Below are 25,000 nucleotides of genomic sequence, written 5' to 3'. Positions count from 1 at the left end.
ATTTTCTGCACCTAAGTTTTTCTAGAATTACCCATATTACATGACGATACATGTTTCTGCATGCCAGTTCAATCAAATGGAAGAAATTTTAAATTAACCGACGCATTAAAATTACTTGAATCACCTCCTTTTTTGCCAAGTAATCAATTGGGTTATCTGTTTCTTCATCTTTTGAACTTGCAGCATAAGCCGACTTTGAACGGATTGAGCCAATGCCATATGGTGTGATTTGCCTGTACAAGATTTTCTGCACCTTTGTTTTTCTAGGATTACCCATATCACATGACGATACATGTTTCTGCATGCCAGTTCAATCAAATGGAAGAAATTTTAAATTAACCGACGCATTAAAATTACCTGAATCACCTCCTTTTTTGCCAAGTAATCAATTGGGTTATCTGTTTCTTCATCTTTTGAACTTGCAGCATAGGTCGACTTTGAACGGATTGAGCCAATGCCATATGGTGTGATTTGCCAGCACAAGATTTTCTGCACCTAAGTTTTTCTAAAATTACCCATATTACATGACGATACATGTTTCTGCATGCCAGTTCAATCAAATGGAAGAAATTTTAAATTAACCGACGCATTAAAATTACTTGAATCACCTCCTTTTTTGCCAAGTAATCAATTGGGTTATCTGTTTCTTCATCTTTTGAACTTGCAGCATACGCCGACTTTGAACGGATTGAGCCATTGCCATATGGTGTGATTTGCCAGCACAAGATTTTCTGCACCTAAGTTTTTCTAGAATTACCCATATTACATGACGATACATGTTTCTGCATGCCAGTTCAATCAAATGGAAGAAATTTTAAATTAACCGACGCATTAAAATTACTTGAATCACCTCCTTTTTTGCCAAGTAATCAATTGGGTTATCTGTTTCTTCATCTTTTGAACTTGCAGCATAGGCCGACTTTGAACGGATTGAGCCATTGCCATATGGTGTGATTTGCCAGCACAAGATTTTCTGCACCTAAGTTTTTCTAGAATTACCCATATTACATGACGATACATGTTTCTGCATGCCAGTTCAATCAAATGGAAGAAATTTTAAATTAACCGACGCATTAAAATTACTTGAATCACCTCCTTTTTTGCCAAGTAATCAATTGGGTTATCTGTTTCTTCATCTTTTGAACTTGCAGCATAAGCCGACTTTGAACGGATTGAGCCAATGCCATATGGTGTGATTTGCCAGAACAAGATTTTCTGCACCTTTGTTTTTCTAGGATTACCCATATTACATGACGATACATGTTTCTGCATGCCAGTTCAATCAAATGGAAGAAATTTTAAATTAACCGACGCATTAAAATTACTTGAATCACCTCCTTTTTTACCAAGTAATCAATTGGGTTATCTGTTTCTTCATCTTTTGAACTTGCAGCATAGGTCGACTTTGAACGGATTGAGCCATCGCCATATGGTGTGATTTGCCAGCACAAGATTTTCTGCACCTATGTTTTTCTAGGATTATCCATATCACATGACGATACATGTTTCTGCATGCCAGTTCAATCAAATGGAAGAAATTTTACAATCGGACCATTATTTCTAATTTACGTTTTAAGGAAACAACAAGTGATGCAACATTATAAGCTAAGAATTGGGTCCCTGACGTCTCTAACATGTAATTGAATCTCTACCACATAACACTAATTGAGATATGGGTACTTGCGTATTAAACGTACTCTTTTATATACTGCTAAAGAAGTCAAGTTTGGTTAATGCTAATGAAATAAAATAGTATGAATATATAATAGTTTAGAAACAAATTTGGGCTATATATTTGAAAATTAGGGGGTGGGGGTAGGGGGTGGGGGCAAAGCATACCATATATTAAATACGTAACCTAACCTAACCTAGGTACCTCCCCCCTAACCCCCCCCCCCAAAAAAAAAAGTTTAAATATCGTAAACGCAATGAAAACTACTCTTTGTATTCCAATTCTTACATAACCAGTCTTGCCAGTATCTGTCCCGGTAACTGTAGCGTCTCAAGTTTGATATTCCATATACAGTATATAAAAGAGTACGTTTCATACTTAAGTAACGAGATATGTATAGTCATGGGTGCACTTATGTCAGACCCATTGCGGGAGGTTGACGGGAAATGCCAAAAACAAAACAAAATGTTTTCAGGCATTTTTTTTTAGTTTTTCCATAGGAATTCATTCAGATCAATATTTAGCGGTGCCTCTCTCCCTTTGTGTAAGTATGTGCTTATCATTTTAAAACGGCGTCATTGATTTATGGTTGGTCAAAAATTCATAAGGCAATGATTTTCAAAGCAAATGAATTTCAAACTTGAACAAGTAACGCAAGAACGCTAAGCAGAACGTTGATTAAAACGTCAAAATGCCTAGTAAATAAAATGTATTTGGGGGGGGGGGGGGGTTTAAATAGTACTCTACTAAGATTTGGGACATTTCTGTGTATGCGATTTCCCCAATTCACTACTAAAAATTATTTATAGTAGCATAAGTGGATCTTACAAATGCTCCATCCCCAGGACAATTATTAAACTTGGATTTATCAACGCGTTTTTCGTTGCTATTCATCGGAACACCCTTCTTTCCACCATCCTACCAGTTCTTGGACCCGTACTTAACCATGTTCAGTATATATTCGTAGAAAGATAAAGATTACCGACGATAAAAAGTTTGATTTTGATTTGTAATTTTACATTTACTACATTATCAGTGACTTCATTTTTTTTTTTTTTTAAAGTTAGTTATCCCAAGAAACACCCTTCCTGTCACTATGGAATAAAGTTTGACGGATTTCCGGATTGAATTTTTTCTCTTTCCTTATTTTTTGTTAGTATTTTGGCTCAGTAGTATCTTCATAAAGCTTGTTCAGCTAGTCAGAATTTTTTTTCTGATTTAGAAGGACTTCTGATTCAGGGGCTTAATTTGCTATTAGGCAAGGAGCAACTGCCCCTCCAAGCACTCGGCTTGCCCCCCCTCCTGATCTCAGTTTGTCCCCCCCCCAGCTGAAATTTTGTTTATTCAAAAATCTTGTCAAAACCAAGATAAGGCTGCATAATTCAAGTTTCGGCAAAAACGGGGCAGTTTCTTTAGTATATCTTTACCTTTATGGAGCTATATGGTTCATTTTTCAGTTTTCACTGTCATTTCCAATTAATTTCGTAAAATGAGTTTCGTCAAATTTGCCCCCCCCCCCCGGATTTTAACGAAATTACACCATTGTTTTCATTTATAGTAAAAACACTAAACATTTTATCCTATTTTCCGGATATAACTACAGGTTTGTCACCCCTAATGAATTATCAGCATTTCTAGTATTTTTTTTTCTGTTTTGGCTCATAAAAAAAAAATCAGCAAATCAGCACATAAATTACTGTATTATTGAAGAAAATCACTAAGTCAACCAAAAAGTCACTTACATCTAGTATTTTTTTCACCGGGCGTGTGTAGCTATATCTGGCACTCACAGTATCATCTATGTTATTCACGCGGCGGAAATAAATTACCTCGTGCCTTACCATGTAGACTTTTTTGTGGCATGTAACAACCCTTGGCTCATTTTTCTTGTGCAACTTTTCCTTCATCCATTTAACAAATTAAATTTTTAAAAATTTGCTTGGCATTTTTTGAGCTTGAAAAATAGGTTGCAAGGATCGGAAAAATATACAAGAATAGGAAATCGTTCCAAGGACTTATCTAAGATTATTTTTTTCGGGGGAGGGTACAAAAAACTTTAAAAAAGGTTTCAAAATTTGTTTATTTTCGTTTTTGTTACTTTGTTACGAATTGAACTATCATTTTGCGGGGGGGGGGGGTCAAACCCCCTAACCCTCCTGAATACAGACTTGGATCGTTCATTAAGAAAACGTCTACGAACTATCAAATCCTGGATAAGTAAACGGATGGATCTCGAAATATTAAATTCGTTGATATAAGTATCTTCTTCTTTCGCCGCAAGTTATAACTCTCGGTTTGGCGTAAAATCGTCTGGAAAATAAAACTTATGGTGTTTAAAGCTTCTTTTGTGATTATTGTTCCTGAAGATTTCTTTGTCAATTCACCATGATTTGATTTTGCTTTTTCATTCTACTAATGACTATAATTTCCACTTTTCAGATTCTGTCTTCATGGCTGGTTCATCTTCAAGACCTTCTGCTGATGGCTTCGTTATTCCAAATGAAAAGGGCCAGTAAGTTTCATTTTTTGTTTCTCTTAGCTGAAAAGTCTGGCGCTAGGGAGACTGATGGATTTGAAATCCTTAGTTAATTATTAATTAAGTTTAGTTTAAAGTTAACCCTTAGTTAATAATTACTTAGTAAACCTTGCCAGGGGTGAATCTTCCGTATTTTTATCGTGGGGGTGGGGAGGCAAGAGGGGTCCATATCCGAATAGTCAAGGAGCATGGCATAAATAATAATTTTTCTCCCCATTATTGGGAGGCAACTGCCCCCCTTGCCCCTCCCAAATGACGCCCCTGAACCTTGTGATCAGCGCTAAGGAACTATAGGAACTACGGTTCATGCCTCTATTTTGTATGGCGCTGAAAAAGTGTTGACTTGTATGGTAAAAATAGCCAGGAAACTGGCGCAGTTTTTAACTGCTGTATCTGGCTAGCCGCAGGTGGCTTTTTGCTGCTCTGAATTGTAATTAATTTAAGTTATGTTTTTTTTTTGGAAATCTGGAAAAATATATGAAAATAACCGGTTTGAATATGTCATTAATGAATTAAGACCCTTTCTTTTGTTGGTTCTTTTGAAATCAATTACCCTTCTTCCTGAATGTACTCTTGGCTGCGGCTCCATGCTTATTTAGCGCGTTACTAAAAAGAATGCAATATCTCTAATATGTATCTTAATTTTCCTTGTAGCGTGGACATATGTTTGCTGCCAAAGGTCACGTCAGCAAAATATCTTCACGTTGCAAGCCACATTACAGAAGAAATAGATTATTTCCAAAAGCATTCTCGAATATTAAATATAAATTTGCAATAGAAAATCTAAAGCGCTAGCGGGTTAGTTTGACTTAGTTCCCTCCCATTGGATTACCCCTTCCATCTCCAATGCTGAAAATTCAAAATGCTTGTAAAACAAATTCTACAGAAATAATAAGAAGGATTTTTTTTTTATAAAGACCGATGGATTTTTGTTTTTTTCATAAGTACAATTTGTTGCTTGTTATATGAATAATTGTAGTAATTGTGTAATCTGTGATAATGGCAAGGAAAAGGAAGATTGATAAAAAAAAAAAAAAAAAAAAAAAAACAGTCTGCTCAGAATCCTTGAACTGAAATAAGGACAAATACAGTTTGACCTCTACTGCTGCAACACACTACAGGGCTCGAAATTTTATTCCGGTGATGATATTATGCAAAAGTGTATCCATACTAATTCAAACAAGAAAAAATAAAATACAGAATGTCGTCAATAGGTTTTCCGAAGCCCGTTTTTGTTTGCCACTCCTTTTTTCTGCAGATCGTAGATACTAGATCTTGTTATTTTAGTTTTTGGCTGCAGAAAGATGGTGAAATATGCTTTACCCTTTTGGCGTGGCCGTATCCAGGGAGTCTACCTAGTTCGCCCCTCCCCTAATTTTAATCCTGGGTACGGCCCTGCTTGTAGGTATTTGATCGTATTTCAGAAAGTATAGCCAATAGCAGGGTGATATTTCATGTAAAGATAGAAAAACAGGTGAAAATTGGGAGGCATCGCTACTTCATGGAAGGGGTAAAGAGTGAAGTTTTGAAATAGGAGGCAGCTTAGCACTCCAATAAGTTGTTAGTTGTTGTAGTAGTAGCACTAGATATACGCGTATACAATTTGACTGAACTTAAGAATTGACAGACAGTGTTCATTTAGTTTCATGTTTACCAATAGCTCCTAAGCAGAAGAAAAGTAAAATTGCAAAGCTTAAATAATAATATAATAGGTGTATAATATATAATACTAATAATAAAGGAGCCATACGGATCAAGTCTTACAATTAGGCTGTCTCTGAATATCATAAGATTCACTTGCAAAACATCGAGTGATGAAAACAATTACCAGGATATTAGAATTATAATAATTTGTATACATATCTTTTGTAGATAATATTTAATATACCTACTTTTCACAAGATTCCAGCTTATGACTGAAATTTCAAGTTCTTGGGAAAAATCCCACGAAATAGCTTCTATGGTTTATAAATGTGGCCAAACCATTAGCATATAAGGCTTGCAGACAAGAAACAATGCTCTGACAAAAAAAATAAAGAAAAAAATCATCGAAAACCAATATTAGAAGAAAAAAGTACTCTTTAATTCAACATCGTAATGTTCAACTGTAGATGACCGCTATTAGTCTTTATTTCTTGCTATTGCCAGGCCACTACGCTATACATAATATAAAAAAAAATATGTTATTTACATTTTTTTCTAATGGCTACGAAAAATATTATACTGTTTTTTTTCCAGGAAAAGTCCACTCTCCCACTATAATGGTGAACACATTACGGTGACACTGCCCGAAGGAAAGACATTGAAAGATGTTAGATGGTTTTCCATCTTTTCCCGGTCTAGAGGGGTGAGTCTGCAATTTTATGATTTATTTTGATCAGATTAAGTTTAGGATTCAGAAGTTCTATTTAGTCCTGCGAGGCGGAATTTACGCATTGGCTAGCAAAACAAGTTTTTGGTGGTCTCAACATAACTGAACGACAGCTAACCTGGAGTCACTAAATTTTGAAATGAAGATTGTAATTTCAAGAATTTCATTTTAAAATCGATCGTTAAAATGAAAGATTTAAAGTAAAATAGCTGTGGCATTTAAAAGTGACCTTATTAACCGATATAATATGACAAACTCAAAGCAATAAAAATGCGCGTGATTTCAAAGTATAAACTGTTTTAGATGATATAATATAATAATAACAATAGTAGTAATCGGATCAACGACGCTTCTCGACTACTAAGGTCCCTGCGTCGGCCCTGTGGCGTGTTAAACAGCCAAAAGCAACAGTCGATACAAGGGGAATCCCCCAAAGTTGTGTCTAGTGCAACTTTTCGGTAAATATTTACCAAATCATATTATTGACTTACGAATAAAGTGAATATACCACTCGATGCAGTTTTTATGTTCTTTACGAATATAATAATCTTTTTTGTCGGAAATGAATTTACCCCCCCCCCCCTATATATGTCAATTCAGGGTATATATTTGCACAGTAGGGGGTTGGGGATAAAGTTTAAACTTACCTCCCATTTACATCAGAAATAAAATATAACCCCACCCCCCTAATGTGCAAATATATACCCTGAATTGATATATATAGGGGGGGGGGAGTATATATGCAAATAAGTACCCATAATTGCTATATATAGGGGTAAAATTCATTTTCGACAAAAATGATTATTATATTCGTAAAGAGCATAAAAAAGGCATCGAGTGGTATATTCACTTTATTCGCAAGTCAATAATATGATTTGGTAGATATTTACCAACTTTTCTTTAAACAACCAACAACAACAGCCAATACAAGGGGAATCCCCCTAAGCTGTGTCTGGTATAAATTTTCCTTAAAAAGCCAACAACAACAGGCTACACAAGGGGAATTACCAAACATTGTGCCTGGTTGCACATTTCCTTATTGCTTTCCATTAATTCACTCCAATGATTCCAGTCCAAGTAAATATATAGACGTGGTATATCTTTTATAGCTGGTTATTGTAGACTTCACCGTTTAACACAGATCAAATAACTTGAAATAATATTTAAACGCATTATATTTTAGTGTGGTAAGAAATAACTATATAGAACTTGTGTTTTTCTCCAAATGTTTTACTTTAAATCCAACGCCCCTGCTATTAAACTCTCCATATGAAGGTCATTTTATGAAAAGCTGATTTCCAGGTTTTTCTTAATTTGAAAGATATATGTAGTCGTATAAGTTTCCACTTAACCAATTCCAGCAATCAGGTAAGAACTTCGCTTTTGTTGGTTCTTTAACAAATGATTCAGTAACTCTGGCGTCAAATCTTAATTGCTTCAACTGACCGCAAATAAACTGTACATGTATTATTTATCACTGTGCTAACTGTAACCTACTGTAATTTTAAAAGTTTTGAATTTCTTGTCGTTGCAGCAATACCTTAAATAGAGAAAATTTATTTTTGGCACGTAAAAAAATAATTAAAATACAGACAGTAACATTAATAAAAGGTTGAAATTCTATGGTAGATTGCCCATTGAGAGACATAACTGAGTAGAGATCAGATTCTACAATATTTTCGAAGTTTACCTGATGTCAAGCTAAATTTTTGTTTTTTTTATGTATCATAGTCCTAATTTCTCTTTCTCTTTCTCGCTTGCTCTACTTTTGTAACGGTTTGGGATGACGACAGCAATCCTGCCATTATTTCGCTACGCTTTAAATTACGACCATAGTACAAAAAAAAAAAAAAATAGCGAAATTCTGGGCGGCGAAATTTTGCAGAATTCTTCTTCTTGTTTGGATTATTATGAAGCGTTTTCAAATGATCTAATTACCGGAATGGAATTTCCGGCCTGCGAAAGGGTTCCTGCGGCTGAGTTCGCCTGGAACCTAGCGTTTATTCTCTTCTCTTTTCTACTGATATGCTAAATGAGTGCGGTACCTCAAAGGCGTTATGATGAGCAACCTAATTTTTACTGTAGAGTGAAAAACGAAAAAGTTGGTTTCAGGTTGGACTAGTATTGAGAACGGGTTGCGTGCACAATAAAGTTTTGTTTGGGCATTCAAGATCTAGCAAAAGCTATTTTCGCAAACACAAAAAAAAACATTCCTAATTTTTCTACAAGAATAGGAGGGAGGAAAGAGGAAATAACGCATTTTGGAAAAAAAGAAAATATTCTTAAATGCCTTTAGTATGCTTAGGCATCCCTTAACCGACTCATTCATTAAACCCTAACTTCCCCGGATGTTATCTGTAAGAGATAACTGCGAATACTTACTCAGCCACGTGCTAGTTGATTCATTTCAAGCACAGATCCAGAGCCTTAATTTGGAAGGGGCAGCAGTGCCAAAAGGAGAAAGTGAAACATCCCCTCCAATTTTGTTTAAAATAACTGAATTAAGTCCGGGTTTACTATCGACGTAATATAACGCAATGGGAGATCAACTGGTCCACTTTGCCGCTTGCGCAAGTCAAGTGTGAGGTTGCCACTAAACGTCGATATCCGTTGACCAATTAGAGGCGACTCCAGTTAGAGGGAAGGTTATGCACTCGTTGCCTGTTTCGGTGAGTTGTAATATTTTCGATTGCTCTTTAATACCATCACGGTGAGGGAAGTTTGCAATATAAGATGAATGGATAATCTAAGCGTCTGGACACCAACGTGAAAGGCTCCTATAGAAATGGGATGAAAAAATATAGAAAAATCCTCTTTCAAAATATAATATCCGAGAACGCACCTTCTTCTTCGTTAGAAAGCACTTGGACTCCATCATTCGGTGTCCTTCTGGCTTCAAAGTCGGTTGATTCTCCTCCAGGGCATTTAATTTATATTCTTCCAAGGGAAAGAGAAAACTAATTTGGCTTTTTCATAAGGACCAAACAAGGGAATCGTAGGGTCCTGCTACCTTTTCCCCGCAATTTAAGAGTAAACTCAGCAGGTACCCCTGCGGCTCTTGCGACAGGACCCTCCCCTTCTTCTGCTTGTCGACCCTTTTTCTTACAATTTACAGGACTTCTTTTATAAAAATCGATACTTTGGGAGAAGTTAATGATCCTCTTGAATATCCATCTCTCTTCCTGGGATGGGAAGTCTGCTTCTAGCAACAGCTTAATATTTTCCTGCAATCACAACTTCTTGGTTGTTCTTTTCAGTTGAGAGGAGATTGTTACTGACTTTGGGAATTCAAATAGGAGATACTGCATATTCTCTATTGTTGATGCGCATTGGCAACAGAAAGGGCTTGGGTGTTTTTTCCACAAGTGTTCTTCCTTCCGCAGAATCATTGCTTGGCTCTTAATCCTCAAAAACGCCAAGTTATCATTTCGCTCTAATATGAGCTTCAATGGGCTATAGTGAAGTAATTTTCTATTTCTACGACTCAGTGCATCCCTAAGGGTGATAGATTTCGAGTTTTGGCCGATTTCAGACGACCTCTGGATTGCTTGTTTGTCAACTTCCTCCTTAAAATATATTCCCTGGTGGCTGGGGTCGTTTTGGAAAGCTAGTTCTACCCCCTCCTTGGCAAGAGCTGCTATCAATTCTTGCAACCAATGGACATCTCTGTCAGTAACTTCAAAATGGATTTTCTTGATAGTACGTAGAGATGATTGGGCGTCTGAGAATACAACTGGCTTTTTCCTGGGAGGAGGATGAGCATGGACCACCTTCAAGGCCTCGTATATTGCAGCTATTTCAGCCGTGAGGACAGAGTAGCCGTCGCGGAGCAGTTTCGAAATGTGGAGGTTTAGCTGGGGGATGACTGCCACAGCAGCTGCTTTACCTGCTTGTACGGAGCCATCTGTATAAATTTCCAAGAACTCATGGAACTTTGTCACTCTAATTTTGGGAAATTCCGCTTGAGCTATTGCTGGATGAATATTTTGCTTCTTTTCCGGAATTAGCAGTAGACATACATTAACAGGAGTTACTCTCCTTACTAGAGGAAAAAGCAGACAAGCGAAAGATAAATGGTCGTATTGTCGGGCAGTGCATCTGGAAACAAAAGTATCCAATGCCCCAATTTTCCTTGAAAATTGAGTACTCATTTTCCCAAATTTTAATAGGTACAGTGGGTGGTCTAAGCCACATGCCTGAATCCTTGTAAACTACCTTACTAATCGCATTTGGCTCCGTTAAACTATCGAAGAAAATCCAGTTATTTGGCGAACTTTTGCTCCCTCTGAGTGGTGGTGAAGCCCTAAAGCAGTTCCGAGAGATATATTTTGAAAGGTCTCTAGCTTTGCTTTGGTGGTTTTACTACAATTAATGTATACTGTCAGTCCATAATCAGTTTTTGATCTGATTAACCTCTTATAAAAATCCAGCAGAACTTTGGGAGAATTTGCCGAGGAGAAGGAAGTAAGTTGTCTAAGGATTGATATTCTTTTTACACAAGACCGCTTTACAGCTTCGACTTGAGCATTCCATGTGAGCCTTTGATCCAAAGTTAATCCTGAAATCACAGGGTTAGCTTCAAGCTGAATTAATGAGCCTTTCATGTAAAGCTATGGTGCTCGCACATTTCGTTTATTATGGAAAATTACTACTGTCGTTTTAATGGCTGATATTGGAAGGGACATTGTTTCCGAGAAAGCCTCTAGTTCAAGTACGGCTTTTTATAGATTAGTCTACAATTCTTCAATTGTGCGTCCGCTTTCCCAAATAGTGACATCATCTGCATACTCCCTTTTGGATATTGTTGAACTTGAAAGTTCAAATGCAGATATCATCAGCAGAAAAAGCAGGAGCCTGAGAGGAGATCCCTAGGGTAGTCCTGCCTCAGGCACTTTGATTGATGAGAGTGACTGATATACTCAAACCCTAAGAGACCGGTAGGTTAGGTAATTCCAAAAAAATGGTTCAGGGAAGTCCATTGAAAGAAGGATTGCACATAGCTTCTCTTTAGTTACATTTCCATATGCATCTTTGTAGTCCACCAATAAGACTAGTATAATTTTGCCTTGTTCCAAGGCTGGTCGGATGACTTCTTCAAGTCATATGATTCCGTCAAGTGTTGACATTCCCTTTCTAAGCCCGACTCTGATTGCGGGAAGAGGTTATTTTTCTCTGCCAACCATTCCAGTCTCTTTTGGATCATTTTTTCCATTATCTTCCCAAGAACTGGAAGCAGAGATATAGGTCTGTAAGAAGAGGGTTTTTCTTGAGGTTTACCTTTTTCCCTAATTGGCTTAATGGTAGCTTGTTTATAAACCCTTGGGAAATCCCTTTTCTGCCATAGTTAATTATACAGCAAAAGCAAGTTTTGGTTGAACTTTTCCCCTGCTTCTTTTACCCAAGTATATCCTATTTCATCTTCTCCCGGTGGTGATGTTGTATTTACTGTATCAAGGGTTATCTTTAATTCATTCGTTGAGAAAGGGCTAATCAGTGTCTCTTTGTGCTGTGTTTTGCCATATAATTTGCAGACTAGTGGACGGCCAATTGGTGTCTGGACTTTTGTGTTTTTGGTACAAGCCAGCAAGGACTTCTGCCTTATGCTCATTAACTTGAATTGAGGAGTCATCTATTTCAAATGTTGGGATTTTTACCAGCAATGATCCTCTTTGCCAGCCTTCTATTAATAAAATTATGCACTTGGCTATGGGGGTATTTGCGTCTATTTTTTTTTTTAAAGGTGGATCTTGTTTGTCTTTTCGCCATTTCTATGATTTTCCAAGCTTTTGCCCCAGTTCTTTTCATCTCTATAAAATCTTCCAGAGCCCCAGTTCTACAGAAACAGTTTCTTGCTTTTTTCTTTTCCCTTACTGCAACTTCTGTGGAACTATTCCACCATATCTTTGGTTTCCTAAAATAAGATCTCACAGGTGGTAGGGACGACTTTCTGCGTATTGCTTTCTCTGCTGCATCTAGGATTTTATTAGTCAAGGCTTGGGTCCTATCATAGGGACTAGGTAGCCTCTCTATTTCTGAGTAGTCTGAGCACCCATTGTGTAAATGACAATATTTGAGGACGAGGGTACTATTTGTAATGTTGTTACCGGTGCTCTTGGCAAAGGTACCCAAAAGAAAATAAAAAGGGCATGGAATAAGAAAAAGCCTAGTCAATTGGCTGGGAAAAAAGACAAGTTTTGCTGAGGCTGTAAAACTTATCACAATCAAGGTGAAAAGCAGAAGCGACAAAAGATTGACAGAAGATAAACAATGCATTTTGGTGCAGTGGACAACAAATTCTTGAGCCAGTTTGATTTTTGTAAAAATTTTTCTCTATGAGACTAGAAGAGAACTGACTCAGGTTCAAAATATGATGTCAAGAAAAAAAGGACAAACGAGTAAAAGGGATGATAGGTGGTGCTAGTTTACCTGGCCCTAGCAGCAAGAAATGCATCTCCCAAAGAATATTATCGCATAAAGGCCCTCGTTGAGGTACGCCAGAAAGAACAGTTGGCCTTCTGGTGCCCTGCAACGGGCTCGACGTGTGAGAAAAGGTAATTATAACCAGGTCCCATATCAAGGGAGATGTGAAATATACTCACTTAACTATTGACATAGACTTGACTGAAGAAATTGAGAAGCGAAATTTTCGACTTCAGATTGGTATGAGGGGACACATGCTTCTTAAATCTCTATACAACAGGATTCGAAGCCATTTGGCATAACGAAAGATACAGCCTTGACCCTTATAATAGAGGACAAGCCGGTATCTTCATCACAACTGTAAGCTATTTCAGTGCCACCAAATGAGACAGACATTAAGGACACCCAAGACGGTCATTCATTTTGATCAAAAGCTTCCGTCAATCAATTGATTAAAGCATGATTGACCGTCTCGGAATCGATTGAGTCATTCAAACTTTCTATCAATCACCATCAACGCTTGACTCAAGCGTCAAACAGGTTCCTAGACGGTCAATCATGCTTTAATCAACTGATCGACGGAAGCTTTTGATCAAAGTGATTGACAGTCTAGGGTACCCTTTAGATTGTTGGCAGATGAATTGGCATCATTGTCAGGGTACTTCGTATAGTATTGTGTGGCTGCTAGCAAGGAGGGAAACATTTACAGCATTGGTGAAAGAATCTTGGATTTTTTCAAGTTCAATGATGGGAAAAAATTATTTCATTTGGATATATGTATTATGTACACTTTGTCTGTGTCTCTGTCTCCGGGGAGCAGTGATAAGGGATACCAAACTTAGCGTGGTTATGCAGGCCACAGCACTATCACCGTCCAATCTTCTTGTTCTGCGTCTGCACTCCCTTGGACTCTCCCTAACAGCACAGAAGCATTTCAGTCTTGCGTTTATAACACATACCGTGTTTGAACAATTTTATTGCGTTGATATGTTTCATTGTTTTTATTTCAGAAATAGATAGATTGTCCTTATTTCTAACATTTCTTATTTTATCGTATATAGTTCTCAATAGCGTAATTGAAAGGATTCTTAAAAATTCATTTGGAACAGGCGATCGCTCCCATGCCCCCTTATATTCCTGCTTAATTCATTTACAGGCAGCTACGCGAATAGCAACAATGATCGCGTCTACTCCAATGCAAACTTAGCTTATTTCAGCCCTTTGAGTCTGCCCCTTTTCACTATTACTGTCCCTTTTTAGACTCTGCACATAATTCCATTTAATGGAATGATTGCATTCTTTGTTTACACGTGACGTCATTTATCCTGCATTTTCTTGGTCTAGTAGGTATATCTTGGTTTAGTAGAATGTATCTAGCATTCTTATCCGATGACTAATCCAGACCATTTCAAGCAGTAATCCTCCTAACCCTTGGCATCATTCACATCTTGTGGAACGCGAACAACAAGTAATCGGGCTTCTGGGATAAGTATGCTAGATACATTCAAACGCAGCACTTGAGATCCAACCAAGGTAGTAGAAAGGGGGTAAAATATGGATAGCACTTATACCCCAAAGTCTGCTCCTTTTTGGTTTTGATATTGCCCTTTACTTTTCTTTGAAAAACCTTTTATGGAACTTTTCTGAAAATTAATCCCAGCAGAAGAAAAGATAAAAAAAAACAAAAAAAAAACTTTGAAGTTTTTTCAAATGAATGTCTTCAATAGTGAAGGGGGGGGTACATCCGGGGGAATATAGGGTTATAAACATTGAGTACATGTTTCCAAGATTTTCTGCTTTGGCTTTGTCATGGTAGATCAATTCAGCTTTAGAGGGCTTATAAACCTAGTAAACCCTCATTCAAAACCCCCTACTAAAACCAAGCAATGATTTTTTTTTTGTGGGGGCTTGAATCCGAAGCTCCCTTCTGAGCTAAGTAGCATTATGATGTACAGAAGACCCGAATTGGCCCGTTAAGAAGACTTAACTGCCAACTTTTAAAGTGTTAAAAGCGGAATATTTGGAGATATTGGCGAGTCCCAAGAGAACGAGGAACTTAGACAAAAACTTGTCTTTCAGGACATGTGAGTGCACATTAGTTCGAAGCAAGGTTAGAACAATAGGAGGGGGTGGTCTGAGTTTGAATTTCCGCCACTTTAATGCGAAGATTATCATCAAAATATGGACAGTTTGGTTGTACATTGATTAGGAAGCTCTAACAAGACATTTGCCACACCCTCCTACACCTAAAGACTTGACCCATCCCCCTGTGCCTTAGAATCTAGGGTATGACACGAACTTTTGTTTATTAAATGCACCGTGTAAGTATCAGACGCACCAAATGACTGAAGAATTACTACATTTTGAATCCGATATGAGATATACATTTATTAAAAAAAGAAAACAAACACTATTCGCCTTTCGCCTGCCAAGACAGGCAATAAGCTTGAAAGGTCAAGCGAGGTTATCACTCTCAGCTAATTAAAACAACATTCATACCTTGCTACTCAACACACAAGAAACTTATCTGATGAAGGAATAAAGGAAAAAAGAGAGAAAGAGGAAAAGACAAGAAGTAGATAGAAAAAAGCAAAAAAAAGAGCAAAGTAAATCGGGGAAATATCTTAAATAGAATGACAACCTGGAATGGGCTTAACACCAAATTCACTCACGAGATAAAAGAAACTTCTTTGCCCGTGACTTGAAAGCCGGAAGACTAGGCGCATTTTTCACACACTCGGGCAATATATTCCTAATATGGGGACCATAATGGCGAATCACAAAAGATGCCCGAGTGGTGCTCCTAAATTCATGAGTTAAGTCATCAGCTTTTCTTGTATTATGATCATGCCGGTCTCTATTAAAAGTAAAAAGATTTTCAAAAGCAGGGGTGAGCAGGTGACTCAAATATTTATACGAGAAAATCGCGACTTGGTAATCTCGAATTTGGGATACATACATTAACTTATTCTTTTTAAAATGCTCATGAGCAGGAACCTCGTCAGAATCATCAAATTCAGATAATAATTTTGTACTCTTTGGTACTCTTTTGAAACAAGTTTTTGTACTCTTTTGAAACATGTTACAAAATTACTTGCCCATATAGAGCATCCGTAGCTAATATATGGTTAAAATATAGAAAAATAAATCATTTTCAGGATCTTTTTTGGGACCAGATTTTTAATTCTTCGCATCACCCAAGGCCTCTGCTTAATTTTTCAGCTATTGAACTTGAATGGTTTTTCCACGACAGGTTTTCATCAATTAAAAACCACAAATACTTCGTTGTTGCTACTCTCTTTATCACATTTTCTTGAATCGTGATACGGTCATTTCCAGCACTAGACGAAAGTCTAGAAATTATCAGGAAAAAGGTTTTAGAAAACTTTAGGTTTAACATATTTTGCTGAGAAAAAGTTAGAAATTCAGAAACTGCGTTATGAATTTTATTACGTAAAACATCAAGTGAGGGCGCTACCAGAAAGAGCAAAGTGTCATCTGCAAACAGGATGACACCAGCCTCTGACAGGTAATGTATCACTCGATCAATAAAAATATTGAAAAGTAGGGGTCCCAGGATTGACCCTTGTGGGACCCCACACTTTATTTTCTTTTTTGAAGATAAAAATGACCCATTCTGAATTATCTGATACCGATTGTGTAGATACGATGAAAACCACTCCAGACTTGAACTTTTCACCCCAATCGAGTCAAGAGCTTCAATAAGCTCTGAGTGGTTCACCGTATCGAACGCTTTTTTCATATCCAGAAACACAGCTGCGGGTATGAGACCAGCTTCAAATGCATCACTAATCCAATCAACCAATTTCAGAACTGCTATATCCGTAGATAGCCCTTTTCTGAACCCAAATTGATTTTCCATTACAATTTTATTGTTTTCAATATAATAGCTTACCTGGGTATGTACCACTTTATCATCTAGCTTAGAGAAAAATGGAAAAGTAGATATCGGTCTTCGATTCAATGGGCTATAATTTTTCTCTCATTTATGAAGAGCAACCACTCTTGCAATCTTTACCGCTTCGGAGAAGACTCAAAGATCTAGAGAAAGGTTGATGAGGTGCGTCAACACAGGTAAGACACTCATTTTTGCGGCCTTTATGCGTTTCAGGGAAAACTCGTCCATCTCGCTAGAGCTTGACTTCATCGTAGCCAAGAATCGTGCCACTTCCCGTTCCGAATATCTTGCAAACTCAAAGGAATTCTGACTTACCGGCTGTCTTTCAACGACAGATCCAAAACTCGCAGATTTGCGTAGTCTACCCCGCGCTTGATCGCAGAGTCTTGTCCCTTCATTTGCAATATAGCCTCACAGAAATTCAGATATGTCTAGAGAATCAGTAAGACGACCTCCTATTGTCTTCATGACTCTCATCTCATCTTTACTAAGATATTTACACAAAAGTTTACTTATTGTTTTCCATGTATTTTTCATATTCCCTTGATTTTCATGAAATTCATTTTGGAAATAAAGTTTATGAGCATTCAGTTTTACTGAATTTAAAATATTCCGAAATCTCTTGAATTTTATAAAATTATCATCTGAATGATCCTTTAAATAATTCACAAAAAGTTTGTTTTTCTGCTTTATTGAAACTAGAATTGCTTTTGTTATCCATGGTTTCTTAGGAAAATTTCTATTAGGATTTATTTTTCGCAAGGGACATGTTTCATTCATTACATTCGTCACTATCTCACTGAATAGGTCATATGCAGTATTTGGACACTTTTTCTTTATTAAACGCGAGAAATTTGTTTCATCTATCATATTTGCAAAACTCTTTAGGTTTTTATTATTCATTTCACGGTAAAACGAAGCCCTTTCATTTCGTTTATTTTCCTTTGACTGATTCAGCTTTATTTTACTTATTAAAAGAAGGTGATCCGAGCCGTCCAATGGTGTCCGAATCAGTATAATTTGCTCGAAATTTAAATACAGAAACTATTGCGGTCGAAGAAAAATCAGAAATTTGCATTTTATCTGTAATCACTTCTAATACACACTCAGATATAGGAAGACCCCAACTATGATCAACACAATGAAATACGAGCTGATTCAGTCGTTTTTCCTGCTCTATATCATCAAAACGGGTTTCAAGCTGTTCAACCCTAATTTCTAAGGATAGGTTCGCGTTTTGGAAAGCCCTTAGGTTTTTTTCAATCTCATCAAACTTAGTCGAAAACTGAACGCGTATAGAGTTTAGAATCTGAGAAACAATTGTCAATTATATCCGCACTATTTTATATTCCAACTTTTTTACAAACTTCTTTTTCAATATCATTCCAGACCTTTGATTTAATTGTATCCAAGTCCAATAAAACAGCGTCTACTCAATTCTGCAATGTGTATGGTATAGTCGAACCGCTAGTCTCAAGGTGCTTATGAGGAAAATTAGCTAATTCCGCAAAAGCGTTCGCAATGCCTAATTCATTTTTCCTCTTAGCCTCCTTTGAAATGCTAACAATGTTCGAAAGCTGTGAGGCTGTTGTTGTCACGATTTCATGGCTTCCGTAACAAAATACAACGTAAGATATTTTATTGTTCTTGGCCTTAATTATGTCCAACACTCGGCAAGGCCATGGTGGATAACTTCTGAATTTTGCAAGAAGAACAGCATCCTTTGTGAACTGAACCATTGAAATGTATTATCAAAAAGGCAAAAAACTACACTTAACTTTGAATAGGTAGGTCAACGTGAGCTTATGAATCACCTTATGATCGGTTCATCAGTCCAAATATCCAAAAAATTCTATCCAATTTCATTCAATATCCAGTTCATTAATTATGTCCAACAAATCATATCCAATTTCATTCAATAGGTCACTGTGATTTTGTAGGTAACAGGTTTTAGATAACGTAATACAAATCACACGTATGTCCTTTCGCTTTGAACAACGAATGATAACTTCGAGAAGTTGATATATGTCGACATAACTGATATGTCGAGAAGTTGAGAGAATTTATAGGGGATCAAATAGGTCTTTTATACAATTATTTTTTAAATAATTGTATTGTTTCTAGGTATCACTAGCTGGTGTTAAGGTGCCTCCGAAGTTTGATTACCCAAAGCCACAAAAGCTCAGCGCCTTGGCCGGGGAACATTTAGTTGGTTCAGATCGGATAGTTGTTGTCGACGCTCAGACTTTCCTGATACCGAATTTCACCTACGATGGAGGGGCTCCAGGTAATATTATTAGTCGATTCATGGCAAAATATTCTGCTAAAAATCGTTCTTAAGACTAGAACTACGTTGTTTTTTTTTAACTGGGCCCCTACGCTTGTTCTCAATCAAAGAACCTTTGTGGCATGTTGCTGTGATTCAAAATAACCGAAGTTTTCAAAATGAAATATTGTAAACATAAATCTCTTGCCAGTATAATTTATAAAATACTATTTTAAGTACCAAGGAGAGTGAAAATGGGTTCTTTTTATTAGAATTGGATAAATAAGAAATCCCACAACCATATATATTATCAAGAAGATAGGAAAAATCTACTACTACTACTAACAATTCACCGCAGCACCAAGTCGCCTGAGGCCAACACAGCTACGCACGCCCTTCGTCCATCCCAATCTATTCAAACCCTACATCTTAACACCCTCCAAGGAAGTTCCGATTTTCTTCAAATCTTTCTTTATGACATCCTCGCACCCCAGACGAGGACGACCTGCTTTCCGTTTTTTTTCGTTTTCTCAGCATTATTAAAAAAAAACGATCAGAAATTAAATAAAAACTACAAATTTTTCAACTGAAAGTAAGGAGCAACATTAGAACTTAAAACGAACAGAAATTATTACGTATATGAGGGGGTTCACCCTCTAGTCAATACCTCGCTCCTTACGCGAAAGTTTGAATTTTGTTCTAGTTCTTTACGAATGACCTCTGAATCACAAAGGCCGTTTAATTCGAATAGATAGCTCTTTTGAAAGTACTAAAAAAACTTTAGCGTAAAGAGCGAGGCATTGACTAGGCGGTGAACCCCCTCATATACCTAACAATTTCTGTTCGTTTTAAGTTTCAATGTTGCTCCTTACTTTCAGTTTAAAAAACTTGTTTTTTTTAATTTAATTTCTGATCGTTTTATAAATAATGCTGGGAAATCCGGCGCCCCCTTCATAGAAATGTTAGTTCTCCCATGAAAAAATCCTCTATGTAAAGATCCTCCCACGTAAACCCCTCCTCCGACCCCTCCCCTATCAGAAAACTTCCTCCTGAAAACGTCTGTATACTTCCCAATAACCAATACTATATGTAAACAATGAGTGAAGTTCATAACTTGCAGCCCTTCCTCCGGAGACTGTGGAAGATTAAGTTATCCTCAAAGACACAGTTATTATATTTTTGACTATGCTGAACAAAATGGCTGTCTCAAAATTTTGATTGGATGAATTTGGGAAAAAATGAGCGTGGAAGGGGGCCTAGTTGCCCTCCAACTTTTTTGGTCACTTAAAAAGGGCACTAGAACTTTAATTTCTGTTCGAATGAGCCCTCTAACGATATTCCAGGACCGCTGGATCAATACGATCACCCCTGAAAAAAACAACAACAAAGAAACACGCATCCGTGATCTTTCTTCAGGCAAATATACAAAATTAAACATTTTTGCAGATAGGAGCTTGAAACCTCTACGCTGAATCTGATGGTTTGATTTTCATAAAGATTCTATCACTTTTAGTAGGTGTTTCCCGCTTTTTTTGAAAATAAGGCAAATCTTTTCAGGCTCGTAACTTTTATTTGGTAAGATTAAACTTGATGAAACTTGTATATTTGAAATCAGCATAAAAGTCCGATTCTTTTGATGTATCTACTGGTATCAAAATTATGTCTTTTAGAGTTTCGGGTACTATTGAGCCGGGTCGCTCCTTACTTACGTTACCACGAACTGTTTGATACTCGGTCAACGAAAATGACTGCCATATGCAGTAATGCAGATTTGGTAGTAGCGGGTGCCAAATTAAAAAAAAAAGAAACGTGGGTGAAAATTAGCAAAAAAGCTAAAAACAAATGGGACCAAACAGCTTAAGAAGATTTAGCTTTCCGTTGAGCCAAAGTACAAAGTTGTCTTTGGAAATTAATTGATAGTTAATGTTGGAATTATTATGGATGAAAAGCGTTGCAAAGTTATACTAATTATTTTTAACGTGGCGATACTGACAAAAATGTGGTACTGCCCTAAGAACTTCACGAGTTTGGAATATCCATCTTAGATAACAGCGTTTTTCAATTATGAATAAATCTAAGGTACTAACGTATCTTTAGGCTATAACTAATAGGCAAAAGTCTATTAGTCAATTATTTAGGAGTGAAGATAATTTCTTAAACCACATTGGCCTGACATCACATAAAGAAAGAAAAACGAGCAAAAATGGGGTTTCTATAGGCCAAATGACGATACTGAAAAAACAAAGCGAATATTTCGAGAGGACAAACGCACTAAAAAAATGTAGTACTTCCCTAAGAACTTCATAATTTTGATATAACCGAAAGTAAAATCTTAGAAAATAACGGTTTTCAGGTATGAATAGGGTGGGTTCAAGGGGCAAACGATGTTTTTATTTTGATGCTCGTGGTATGCCAAGCCTGTACTTGGAAAGCCTTTGGTCTTAAACTTGATTGAATAAAAGCGAGGCGTTGAATAGGGGAAAGCCCCTTTCATATACGGAATAATTTCTGTTCGTTTTAAGTTTTAATGTCCCTCCTTACTTTCAGTTAAAAAAACTTGTTTTTTTTAAATTTAATTTCTGATCGTTTCTGAACTAATGCAGGTTTTGATTTTGGCTCAGCGTACATGAATAATTAAAACGAAATTTGCAAATTAATTTTACTTTGTTTTGGTTAAATGGCTTTCTCGAAAGTTGTTTAATTTTATTCACGAACGTTTATATTAGTAATAAATATACGTAACTTGCGAATTAACTTACGTAACGAACTTCTATATTTATATATTTTAATACGTATATTAGGGGGTTCGCCTCCTAGTCAATACCTCGCTCTTTACACTAAAGTTTGAATTTTATAATAATAATAATAATAATAATAATAATTTATTATAAGCCAAAAAACAGGCCATACGGAACAGTATTCTTAGTTACACTCTACAAGAAAAATAAATAAATATCAAGGTTAAGTAATTAATGTCACTGCTTCATTTACACATTTACATAACTGCTTTATTAACCTTTTTACTGTCGCTTTCGAAATCCCCAGGAACTCCCAAACTAACACCCACAAAATACTTTTCCCGTAAGAGAGAGAGTTTCTGGCGCTTGGTGAGAATATGGGCCAACTCCTCAATATCTAGGTTACATCTGAGGCAAGAGTAATCCGCATCTTTATCTGGGGCCACCCTTTTTCTTTCAAACTCTTTTCTATTTTTTCTACTCTTTTCTACTCTTTTTCTATTTTTTAGTGGCAGGCAATTCGCTCGGATCTGAAACCAAGTCCTCAATGTCTCCCCCGGTAATCCTAGTTTAAAGTAATATTCTAATCCAAATATCTCTTTTACATGGGAATAAAACTTCAATGTTTCAGATGTTTTAACTGCCTGGGTCCAAATTTGGACTTCCTGGTCTTTTATTCTTCCTATAATCATCGCCAAAAACGGCTCAGCCTGATCTGAGGGTCCTAGCCCCTCATTCCAAATATATGATAATCCTAATCCATCTAAAACATTTTTTACTTGATACGGCCACGATCTTTTCCGTTTTGACCGTAGCATCTCCACATAAGCTGCTTTTGCTAACCTATCTTCTGGCAGACTTAGAACTTTTAGACAGTAGCGGATCATCTGTGCTAATCTACTCATTCTCAGAGAAAATATACCTAGTCACCTTTTATAGCCTGATTGTGGGTCGTTGCGTGAAGACCAATTAATCTCTTTAAGTGTTGCAGCTGAATTGATTTCAATTGTGGTGCCGGGTCATGCCCCTAGACTTCAGTTCCGTAGTGGATAGTAGGTAAAACTTTAGAATTAAAATTGTATATATGGATTTTTAGATCTTTCATATTTGGATGCCTTGAATTACGTAAAATGGTAGCTGAAACTGCTTTCCCTCTCTTAATCATCTCATTTACATGCTCATTCCATCCGCCTTTTGCTGAAAGTGTTACTCCCAAATATTAAAATTTTCGCTCTCTTTTACTTTTTCATCTTTATAATAAAATTCTACTTTTTGATCATCATTATTCACACGAATTCCTCTAAAAACCACAATCTCAGTCTTTTTGATATTCAACACTAGTTTCTTTCTATCTAAATATTCTTCTAATATACTCAATAAGATTTGGAGCTCCTCTGGTGACTTGCCTATCAACACCGCATCCTCAGCAAAAAGCAACAGAGATAACGTCAGGCTCCCTAGTGACACCGTAGGGGCCCATACCTTTTTAAAATGATCAACAATATCATTTATGTACAACGTGAACAACCTAGGCTAAATACTAGTACCCTGTTTTACTCCTTTTCTAATTTCAAACGGCGACGATAATCCCTTCCCTAAAACTTCAACTATACCAAATGTCTTTCTATACATATCAGCTAGTATCCTAACGAAAAGTCTTGGTAAGCCTACCTTTAACAGTTCTAAGCACAGGAAAATCCTATCAATACTGTCGAATTCCAATTCTTTAAAAATGACCACTTAATCACAAAGGCCGAGAATTAGAATAAATAGCTCTTATGAAAGTACTAAAAAAAACTTTAGCGTAAAGAGCAAGGTATTGACTAGGGGGTAAACCCAATCATATACGTAATAATTTCAGTTCGTTTTGAGATTTGATGCCGCTCCTTACTTTCAGTTAAAAAAACTTGGTTTTTTAATTTAATTTCTGATCTTTTTTAAAATAATGCTGCGAAATCCGGCGCCCCCTTCATAGCAATGTCCCTTCCCCCATGAAAACTTCCTCAATGTAAAGATCCTCCCACTTAACCCCCGACCCGCCCCCATCCCCCACTACCTAGAAAAATGCCCCCTGAAAGCGTCTGTATACTTCCCAATAACCAATATTGCATGTGGACAATGAACAAAGCTCATAACTCTTAGCCCTTTCTCCCAGGGACTGTGAGAGATTAAGTCATCTACAAAGTCACAATTATTATATTTTTCGACCATGCTGAACAATTGGTTATCTCAAAATTTTGATCGGGTGATTTTGGGAAAAAATGAGCGTGGGAGAGGGCCTAGTTGCTCTCCATTTTTTGGTCACTTAAAAAGGGCAATATAATTTTTTTCATATTTTCATATTTCTATTTTCATATTTTTTGTGTGTATATGGCTCTTGGGCTTTTTGAAATACACGATCTATCTATCTATCTATAACTTTTAATTTGCGTTCTAATGAGCCCTCCCGCGATATTCTAGAACAATTGGGTCGATATGATCACCCTTGGGGAAAAAAACACGCATCCGTGATCTTTCTTCTGACAAAAATTTACAAAATTTCACGATTTTGCAGATAGGAGCTTAAAACCTCTACAGTTGGGTTCTCTGATACGCTGAATCTGATGGTGTGGTTTTCATTAAGGTTCTATGACTTTTAGGGGGTGTTTCCCTCTTTTTTCGAATCAGGCAAATTTTCTCAGGAGCGTAACTCTTGCGTAAACTTGATGAAACTTATAAATTTGAAATCAGCATAAAAATCTGATTCTTTTGATGTATCTATTGGTATCAAAATTCCATTTTTTTGAGTTCGAGTTACTATTTAGCCGGGTCGCTCCTTACTTACAGTCCGTTAAATGAACTGTTTGATAATGTATTTATCGTCATTTTTATTTTTGAAAGTCCATCTATTGCTTTTACGGATTTAGATTCGCTTATATATAATAGCCTTTAAGCCTGAAACTGAACAACAACACAAAATTGAGTGATGGGAACAGCAAACATTTTTCAGATTTGCAAAATAGTACCCTTGAAAAATACTCAATTAATAGTATATCAGATTAAATAAAAACTAATAATAAATCACGAAATTATGTATGT

At 36.6% G+C, this 25,000-nt stretch overlaps 1 protein-coding gene across 1 annotated transcript in view; it reads left to right on the top strand.

Annotated features, from left to right (window-relative positions):
- Skel (DM13 and DOMON_DOH domain-containing protein skeletor) overlaps window positions 1–19,258 on the top strand; it is a 64,809-nt gene extending 45,551 nt beyond the window's left edge. The window contains exons 3-5 of the mRNA XM_089087796.1: window positions 4,112–4,184; window positions 6,447–6,555; window positions 19,043–19,258. Of these exons, the coding sequence (XP_088943922.1) occupies window positions 4,112–4,184; window positions 6,447–6,555; window positions 19,043–19,258 (398 nt within the window). The remainder of the gene's footprint in view (window positions 1–4,111; window positions 4,185–6,446; window positions 6,556–19,042) is intronic.
- Window positions 19,259–25,000: the final 5,742 nt, after the last annotated feature.

Source organism: Artemia sp. Qi Xiang Cuo, chromosome 4 (assembly GCF_049724085.1).
Source record: "Artemia sp. Qi Xiang Cuo chromosome 4, ASM4972408v1, whole genome shotgun sequence".
NCBI classification, from domain to species: domain Eukaryota; kingdom Metazoa; phylum Arthropoda; class Branchiopoda; order Anostraca; family Artemiidae; genus Artemia; species Artemia sp. Qi Xiang Cuo.
The sequence above is the reverse complement of the archived record's forward strand: the minus strand, read 5'-3'. Positions and strand labels throughout refer to the sequence as shown.